Source organism: Nannobrachium achirus (assembly GCF_963921795.1).
Source record: "Nannobrachium achirus genome assembly, chromosome: 11".
Lineage (NCBI taxonomy): Eukaryota > Metazoa > Chordata > Actinopteri > Myctophiformes > Myctophidae > Nannobrachium > Nannobrachium achirus.
This window is the reverse complement of record NC_137820.1, coordinates 3,344,973-3,355,060: the sequence shown is the minus strand read 5'-3', so window position 1 is coordinate 3,355,060 and position 10,088 is coordinate 3,344,973. Positions and strand designations below refer to the sequence as shown.

General features: G+C 46.3%; 1 protein-coding gene across 1 annotated transcript in view; it reads left to right on the top strand.

The window, feature by feature from the left end:
* myo5c (myosin VC) overlaps positions 1 to 8,462 on the top strand; it is an 82,696-nt gene extending 74,234 nt beyond the window's left edge. The window contains exons 40-43 of the mRNA XM_080736245.1: positions 2,933 to 3,128; positions 4,853 to 5,027; positions 5,786 to 5,866; positions 7,653 to 8,462. Coding sequence (XP_080592371.1) covers positions 2,933 to 3,128; positions 4,853 to 5,027; positions 5,786 to 5,866; positions 7,653 to 7,805 — 605 coding nt within the window. The 3' untranslated portion in view covers positions 7,806 to 8,462. The remainder of the gene's footprint in view (positions 1 to 2,932; positions 3,129 to 4,852; positions 5,028 to 5,785; positions 5,867 to 7,652) is intronic.
* Positions 8,463 to 10,088: the final 1,626 nt, after the last annotated feature.

Here is a 10,088-nt window from a genome sequence, read left to right as displayed (position 1 = left end):
ATGTGTTTGTCAACACTAACTGTAAAGGTGGTGAGGTGGTGAAGCCCCCATGTCCTTCCTCATGTCCCTGCTACAGGTGGTGAGGTGGTGAGCATCTCCTCCATCATACAGCAGCTCAGTGTGTTCTTCATGTCCCTGCTACAGGTGTTGAGGTGGTGAGCATCTCCTCCATCATACAGCAGCTCAGTGTGTTCTTCATGTCCCTGCTACAGGTGGTGAGGTGGTGAGCATCTCCTCCATCGTGCAGCAGCTCAGTGTGTTCCTCATGTCCCTGCTACAGGTGGTGAGGTGGTGAGCATCTCCTCCATCGTACAGCAGCTCAGTGTGTTCTTCATGTCCCTGCTACAGGTGGTGAGGTGGTGAGCATCTCCTCCATCGTACAGCAGCTCAGTGTGTTCTTCATGTCCCTGCTACAGGTGGTGAGGTGGTGAGCATCTCCTCCATCGTACAGCAGCTCAGTGTGTTCCTCATGTCCCTGCTACAGGTGGTGAGGTGGTGAGCATCTCCTCCATCGTACAGCAGCTCAGTGTGTTCTTCATGTCTCTGCTACAGGTGGTGAGGTGGTGAGCATCTCCTCCATCGTCCAGCAGCTCAGTGTGTTCCTCATGTCCCTGCTACAGGTGGTGAGGTGGTGAGCATCTCCTCCATCGTGCAGCAGCTCAGTGTGTTCTTCATGTCCCTGCTACAGGTGGTGAGGTGGTGAGCATCTCCTCCATCGTACAGCAGCTCAGTGTGTTCCTCATGTCCCTGCTACAGGTGGTGAGGTGGTGAGCATCTCCTCCATCATGCAGCAGCTCAGTGTGTTCTTCATGTCCCTGCTACAGGTGGTGAGGTGGTGAGCATCTCCTCCATCGTCCAGCAGCTCAGTGTGTTCTTCATGTCCCTGCTACAGGTGGTGAGGTGGTGAGCATCTCCTCCATCGTACAGCAGCTCAGTGTGTTCCTCATGTCCCTGCTACAGGTGGTGAGGTGGTGAGCATCTCCTCCATCGTACAGCAGCTCAGTGTGTTCCTCATGTCCCTGCTACAGGTGGTGAGGTGGTGAGCATCTCCTCCATCGTGCAGCAGCTCAGTGTGTTCTTCATGTCCCTGCTACAGGTGGTGAGGTGGTGAGCATCTCCTCCATCGTCCAGCAGCTCAGTGTGTTCTTCATGTCTCTGCTACAGGTGGTGAGGTGGTGAGCATCTCCTCCATCGTACAGCAGCTCAGTGTGTTCCTCATGTCTCTGCTACAGGTGGTGAGGTGGTGAGCATCTCCTCCATCGTACAGCAGCTCAGTGTATTCCTCATGTCCCTGCTACAGGTGGTGAGGTGGTGAGCATCTCCTCCATCGTCCAGCAGCTCAGTGTGTTCTTCATGTCTCTGCTACAGGTGGTGAGGTGGTGAGCATCTCCTCCATCGTGCAGCAGCTCAGTGTGTTCTTCATGTCTCTGCTACAGGTGTTGAGGTGGTGAGCATCTCCTCCATCGTGCAGCAGCTCAGTGTGTTCTTCATGTCTCTGCTACAGGTGGTGAGGTGGTGAGCATCTCCTCCATCGTACAGCAGCTCAGTGTGTTCCTCATGTCCCTGCTACAGGTGTTGAGGTGGTGAGCATCTCCTCCATCGTGCAGCAGCTCAGTGTGTTCTTCATGTCCCTGCTACAGGTGTTGAGGTGGTGAGCATCTCCTCCATCGTGCAGCAGCTCAGTGTGTTCTTCATGTCCCTGCTACAGGTGGTGAGGTGGTGAGCATCTCCTCCATCGTACAGCAGCTCAGTGTGTTCCTCATGTCCCTGCTACAGGTGTTGAGGTGGTGAGCATCTCCTCCATCATGCAGCAGCTCAGTGTGTTCTTCATGTCTCTGCTACAGGTGTTGAGGTGGTGAGCATCTCCTCCATCGTCCAGCAGCTCAGTGTGTTCTTCATGTCTCTGCTACAGGTGGTGAGGTGGTGAGCATCTCCTCCATCGTCCAGCAGCTCAGTGTGTTCTTCATGTCCCTGCTACAGGTGTTGAGGTGGTGAGCATCTCCTCCATCATGCAGCAGCTCAGTGTGTTCTTCATGTCTCTGCTACAGGTGTTGAGGTGGTGAGCATCTCCTCCATCGTCCAGCAGCTCAGTGTGTTCCTCATGTCCCTGCTACAGGTGGTGAGGTGGTGAGCATCTCCTCCATCGTCCAGCAGCTCAGTGTGTTCTTCATGTCCCTGCTACAGGTGGTGAGGTGGTGAGCATCTCCTCCATCGTACAGCAGCTCAGTGTGTTCTTCATGTCCCTGCTACAGGTGGTGAGGTGGTGAGCATCTCCTCCATCGTCCAGCAGCTCAGTGTGTTCCTCATGTCTCTGCTACAGGTGGTGAGGTGGTGAGCATCTCCTCCATCATGCAGCAGCTCAGTGTGTTCCTCATGTCCCTGCTACAGGTGGTGAGGTGGTGAGCATCTCCTCCATCATCCAGCAGCTCAGTGTGTTCCTCATGTCCCTGCTACAGGTGGTGAGGTGGTGAGCATCTCCTCCATCGTCCAGCAGCTCAGTGTGTTCCTCATGTCCCTGCTACAGGTGGTGAGGTGGTGAGCATCTCCTCCATCATGCAACAGCTCAGTGTGTTCTTCATGTCCCTGCTACAGGTGGTGAGGTGGTGAGCATCTCCTCCATCGTCCAGCAGCTCAGTGTGTTCCTCATGTCCCTGCTACAGGTGGTGAGGTGGTGAGCATCTCCTCCATCATGCAACAGCTCAGTGTGTTCTTCATGTCCCTGCTACAGGTGGTGAGGTGGTGAGCATCTCCTCCATCGTGCAGCAGCTCAGTGTATTCCTCATGTCCCTGCTACAGGTGGTGAGGTGGTGAGCATCTCCTCCATCGTCCAGCAGCTCAGTGTGTTCTTCATGTCTCTGCTACAGGTGGTGAGGTGGTGAGCATCGCCTCCATCGTCCAGCAGCTCAGTGTGTTCCTCATGTCTCTGCTACAGGTGGTGAGGTGGTGAGCATCGCCTCCATCGTCCAGCAGCTCAGTGTGTTCCACGGCTCCATGCAGCAGCACGGCATGGAGAGCAGCCTGCTGCTACAGGCTTTCAGGCAGATGTTCTTCCTCATCGGAGCCCTCACGCTCAACAACGTCCTGCTGCGCAAGGACATGTCGTCCTGCCGCAAGGGACTGCAGATCAGGTAGGACAAGACATCTTCTCTCTCCTCCACGTCATCAGCACCCACACCCTAGGTCAGGGGTTCCCAAACTTGTTTGTCTCAGGGCACCCCATGAGTATTTCTTTTAATCCGAGGCACCCCTAGATTATAATTTTCACTCCCAGCACCTTATATTTATAGCATATCATCGTTGTCGGGTGGAAACCTTGTATGTCCAAAACCATTCGTTTTGTATTTATCATCTACAAAATGTAGTAAACTAGTGAAAACAGCAGATCTACAAGCACACAACGCCTCGCACCGCGAGGCGTTGTGTGCTTGTAGATCGGCTATTTTCACTAGTTTTGTGCGACAAAGGTTTCTGCCTTACAGTGACGATATTTTAGTGATTATGTTGCGAGGAAAACGTTGAGATAATAACCATTTTGGTTAGAACTGACTGAAAATTATACAAAATATTTCTTCAAGTGTCCAAATTTGATAATATTATTATCAAATTATCTCGCGGCACCCCTTGACTGCCGTCGCGGCACCCCAGGGTGCCCCGTCACCCACTTTCAAAAACCTCTGACCTAGGTGGGGTTGGCAAAAGGGCCTTTCTGTGTGGAGTTTGCATGTTCTCCCCGTGTCTCCTAGACCTAGGGTAGGGTACCCTCACAAAAAAACATGCAGTAATCCTGGTCTCTATACTGCCTCCCTCCTGCCGCAAGGTACTGCAGATCAGGTAGGAAAGGACATGTCCTCTTGAATAGGGATGGAGCCCTAAACCAGGGGTACCTTTTCAGGCCGCGACCCCCAAAATAATCATATTTTAACGGGGGACCCCCCCCCCACCCTGACGAGCACTAAGAGTTGAGACATTACATTTTGTATAACATGGTTCTATTGTGAAAATAGCAGATCTACATGCTCACAATGCCTCGCAACACAAGCATGTAGATCGGCTATTTTCACAATTTCTGCCTCTAATATTTCACAATTTGGCCAATGTTTAATTCGTCATTTTAGAGATATTAAAAAGTCCTTGTCCCCGCGTCACTTTAGAAATGTGCAGATACCCCCTATACACTCAAAATTTATGTTCTGTTTACTGTTGAGAGAGAAAACAGAGGTTTCCCACCGCGGAGAATAGACTTTCAACAACGCAAAACTACCTTTGTTTAGGTGAGTAGTGAAGTAGTTTAGTTTATTTTGACTGGAGTTGAGCCCTCGTAGGGGCTGAGAAATCCTGCAAGTCTTTTAGCCAGCCTCCTGTCAGAGCATCGGTGCAGCTGACACTCTCTGGACCAGAGCTAGTCCCGCCCAGGTTTTTCTCTTGGCAGATCAGAGTTGAGTAAGCCTGGCTACGCGAGGCTAGGTGTAACATCCTCTTTCCTGTCTGCTGTTCCAGGTGTAACATCCTCTTTCCCCAGACAGCACAGCGACATAACGTCAGTGCCTTCTCTCCCTCTGTAACAATGTAGGCACTATGTAGCGTCGGGAGCGTTTGCTCATTGGGAAGATGCATTTGCGACGTTGCTGCGCGAACGAGGAGCTAAATTGGCAAGCGACGTCGCATATGCATCTTCCCAATGAGCAAACGCTCCCAATGTAACATAGCGCCTACATTTTTACTGAGGGAGCTACTAGGTCGCTGTGCTGTTAAGGTCCTGTCTGCTGTTTCCAGGTGTAACATCAGCTACCTGGAGGAGTGGCTGAAGGATAAAGACCTCCAGAGCTCCAGTATAACATCCTCTCTGTTCCAGGTGTAACATCAGCTACCTGGAGGAGTGGCTGAAGGATAAGGACCTCCAGAGCTCCAGTGCCATGGACACCCTGAAGCCTCTGTCTCAGGCTGCCTGGCTGCTGCAGGTTAACAAGTCCACTGAGGACGACGCCAGCGCCATCGTAGAGACCTGCTCCGAGCTCAACCCTGTGCAGGTCCGTCAAAAGGAGGGGGGAGCTCGTATATCTGTCATGAAAATGTGTGCAAATCTTTGAATATGTGTATTTTTTAAGTGAACATTTGTAACTCAAATTTTGCCTCTGGGGGGTCCCTGGAAGTAAATATTTTGAGATGGGGGTCCGTAGCCAAATGCACATGAAAAGGTTTGAGCACCACTGATATAGAAACATACGTTTCTCAAAAAAACCTTAGGAGGATTTGAAATATTCAAAGACTTGCACAAATGTTCAGATCTACAAGCTCGCAGCGCGGCACTCGGTGCCGCACTGCGAGCTTGTATAACTGCTATTTTTCAATAGTTAAAGCACAAAATAACACGTAATAATGCGTTCCCAGTCTAAATAGTCTAAATAGGTTAAACCCCCTCCTCCCCCTATGAAGAACATTCGTAGGGGGCCTGAAGTGAATCCTTGTACCCAGGGCCCCGCTCGAATCCTTCGCACCACGCCTCTGACTATTAGAGATACTGGGTTCTGATTTGTATGATTTTTGACAGGCATTTTAGTCTCCCCATGGCTTTAGGCCTGGCATAGACAATGAAATGAAATGAAATGAAATTAAAAATATTAAACAAAATAAAATAAACTCTCAGAGTGTACAAATGGTCCATATGGTTCCATGTGTACTCTGTCAGAGTTCAATAAACACTGGGGATTGTACAGTTGGATCAAAAGATAAATAACATCTTTATGTTATCTTTAACAACAACTTAAAAAAAGCATTTTATTCTCAGATTGTCAAGATCCTGAACTCCTACACGCCCATCGATGACTTTGACAAGAGAGTGGCACCATCGTTTGTGCGCAAAGTACAGGTGGGCTATCTGCTGTTTACAATATACTGTACAAAGTACAGGTGGGCTATCTGCTGTTTACAATATACTGTACAAAGTACAGGTGAGCTATCTGATGTTTACAATATACTGTACAAAGTACAGGTGAGCTATCTGCTGTTTACAATATACTGTACAAAGTACAGGTGAGCTATCTGCTGTTTACAATATGCTGTACAAAGTACAGGTGGGCTAGTTGTTGTTTACAATATACTGTACAAAGTACAGGTGGGCTATCTGCTGTTTACAATATACTGTACAAAGTACAGGTGGGCTATCTGCTGTTTACAATATACTGTACAAAGTACAGGTGGGCTATCTGCTGTTTACAATATGCTGTACAAAGTACAGGTGGGCTATCTGATGTTTACAATATACTGTACAAAGTACAGGTGGGCTATCTGATGTTTACAATATGCTGTACAAAGTACAGGTGGGCTATCTGCTGTTTACAATATACTGTACAAAGTACAGGTGGGCTATCTGCTGTTTACAATATACTGTACAAAGTACAGGTGGGCTATCTGCTGTTTACAATATGCTGTACAAAGTACAGGTGGGCTATCTGCTGTTTACAATATACTGTACAAAGTGCAGGTGGGCTATCTGATGTTTACAATATGCTGTACAAAGTGCAGGTGGGCTAGTTGTTGTTTACAATATACTGTACAAAGTACAGGTGGGCTATCTGCTGTTTACAATATGCTGTACAAAGTACAGGTGGGCTATCTGATGTTTACAATATGCTGTACAAAGTGCAGGTGGGCTAGTTGTTGTTTACAATATACTGTACAAAGTACAGGTGGGCTATCTGCTGTTTACAATATGCTGTACAAAGTACAGGTGGGCTATCTGCTGTTTACAATATGCTGTACAAAGTACAGGTGGGCTATCTGCTGTTTACAATATGCTGTACAAAGTACAGGTGGGCTATCGGCTCTTTAAAATATACATTACAAAGTGAAGGTGGGCTCAACCAGATTAAAAACACAACACATACGACAACACAAAAACAGGGTATTATACTCTAAGCAAGCACAAAAAGATGGACCATTTGTTCAGAGACAAATATCCTTCGCATTTTCAATGTCAGCGTTAGCAAACAGTTGATTTAAAGGAATGTTTTAGTTATTAGTTATTATGATGGGATATGTTATTATAAGCTATTTGTTTTACACAGCTTGTAGATCTGTTATTTTCGGAGAGTTACACCTGCACACAGCCAAGCATGGAATGACTTGTCTTTTAGTTCTACTGGATCTCTTCTCCACTAAAAGTCCCTCCGCAACATTTTAGCCTAGTTTTAATTTGTTGACAAAATTGTCAATACATGTAGTCTTAGTTTTAGTCATCATAGCTTAGCTTTTATTCAGTTTTTGTCAGTGAAAAAAGGTAGTCGACGAACATGTTTTGTCTCAACACCGCTATGAAATGGTAAATGGTAAATGGTGCATTTATATAGCGCTTTTGATCCAAAGCGCTTTACAGAGATTGTGCATTACATTCACCCATTCACGTACACATTCATACACCGGTGGCGGAGGAAACCATGCAAGGCACCAACCTGCTCACCGGGAGCAATGTGGGGTTCAGAGTCTTGCCCAAGGACCCTTCGACATTAACTCAGGGGGAGCCCGGATTCGAACTGGGAACCCTTCGGGAACCCTTCGTGCTCTAATAACGGTTTCTCTACCCCTGAGCCATGAAAAGGGGCTTTATGAACTAAAACCCCTTCTATGATGTTATGTCTTGTTGTGGTGGTTTTCAGTCTTTGCTCCAGGATCAGGAGGGGTCATCGCAGCTCATGTTGGACACCCAGTACCGCTTCCAGGTCACCTTCCCTTTCTGCCCGTCCGCTCAGCCACTGGAGCTGCTGCAGCTTCCTACTAGCCTGAGACTGGGCTTCCTCACCCGGGTTTGAACCACCGGCAGCCCGCTCCGCTCAGCCACTGGAGCTGCTAGGCTTACTAGCCCAGGTTTGAACCGACGGCGGTCTGCTCAGCCACGGGAGCTGCTGCTGCTGCAACTTGACTTGTGGTTCTTTTTCAATAAGTCCTGCTGTTGGCTAGTCAGCAGGTTTTCAGGGCATTGTCAGTGTGAAAGGAGGGTGTTTTCCAAGGTGTTGTTATGTACTGTACTTTCTGATTGTGTTTTGCTGCTGAAAATATGTGTCGAGGGCTGACGCTTGTTTTTAACAGAAGAATTAGCGAGGCTAAAAAGTGAAGATAACCTTGTGGAAAACAGGTATTTACAGTAAATGTTCAGGGAAGCCTGAGGAGTTGGAATGGAATATTGTTCAACATACTTCACAGGTTCAGGGATTATTTCCATTACGTTACAGCCTGATTTGACATTGATTGATTGAATGATTGATTTTTTAGTTTTAATTTCATTTTTATGATTTTATTTTTATTTTTTCAAAAAATGTATCCCAGAATTTTGTAACCCATTTTTCACCCAGTGCCAATATCCTAAGCTGTAATCCTGGGCTCTGCTCTCCCTCTGCCAACCTGGGGAGAGCCCTGAACTGAGCTCATGCTTCCTTCAGTGCATGAGGAGAGAGCAAGCCGCTTCTTATCACCTGACAGGGGGGAAAGCTTCCCCGGTTGGACGTAGCGCGTGGAAGGAACACGTTATTCCAACCAGTTCCATTCCCCTCCATCAGGTGGACCAGTATTACTGAATGTCTTTTTTTGTGAGGGTGTCTACCCTAAGAGACACGGGGAGAACATGCAAAGTCCACACAGAAAGGCCTTTTTGCCAACCCCACCTAGGGTGTGGGCACTGATGACGCGGAGGAGAGAACACGTCCCCAGCGACCACAGCGTCACCGGTGGGAATCGAACCCAGGACCTTCTAGCTGTGAGGCGACAGCACTACGACTGCACCACTGTGTCCCCACATTGATTGATTGATTGATTGATTGATTGATTGATTGATTGATTGACAACTATATTTGTCAAAAATGTAAACAGCTGTAAAGAACAATGAAAGAACACAACGTCAAATGTACATAATTATGGGGTGATTCTCTGTCTTTTCTAAAGGAATCGGATTATTAAAATCGTGAAAATGTGTGCAAGACTTTTAATATTTTGCCCCGATTCTATAAATGTCTTATAAATCCTGCTCCTAAATCAGTGGTTCACAAACCTTTTCATGTGAGGGACCCCCAAAATTACATGCATTTGGCCTCGGACACCCATCTCAAAATATGTTGTTCTAGGGACCCCCAAGAAGCAAATATTTGAGTTTATAAATGTTTGCTTTTAAAGAACATGTATTCAAAGTTTGCAAAATAAATCACGATTTTTTTCAAAAATAGCAGATCTACAAGCACACAGCGCTGCACTAGATTGTCAGTACTTTTACTTCTACTCAACTACATCTCGGAAACAAATGTTGTACTTTTTACTCCACTACATTTATTTGAAAACTTTAGTTACTAGTTACTTTGAAGATCTTTATTATTATGTATTGCAAAAGATATATTAACAACTTCAGCCCTATAGGCCTATACATTCTGTCCATTTAAAAAAAAAGATAGCTGATCTACAAGCTCTCAATGTGCCGTGATGCAACACATTGTGAGCGTGTAGATCTGCGATTTTCAAAAAAGATGTTTGTACATTATTTTGTAAACTTAAAATTCTGCATACAGAATAGGCAACTTTTTGTACTTTAAGTACATTTTGACACCAATACTTTTTGTACTTTTACTCAAGTACATTTTTAATTCCGGACTTGTAACAGAGTATTGTTATATTACACTATTGATACTTTTACACAGAATAAATAATTGGACCTTGAAATGAAAAGGGTTGAAAACGCCTTTGAGTGAAAAATGTGTACTTTCATGTTTCCGCCACTAGAGGTCTCTCAGACGCAGGTATCTATTCTGCATCTAGCTTAAGGCAAGACCCAAATGCAGAGTGAACATTTTTAACTCAAATCTTATTTGCTTCTGGGGGTCCCTGGAACAAAACATATTTTGAGATAGGGGTCCGCGGTCAGATATATCATTTTGGGGGTCCTTAAGTTTGAGAACCACTGATATAGGCCGATTTTACAAATGTAGGTTATATTCTAAATCCTAACAATTCTCTGTGAAAAAATAATATGTTGCTATATCAGTGGTTCTCAATAACGTTGTCATGAAGGACCCCTAAAATCATATGTAATTAGCCGCGGACCCCCATCTCAA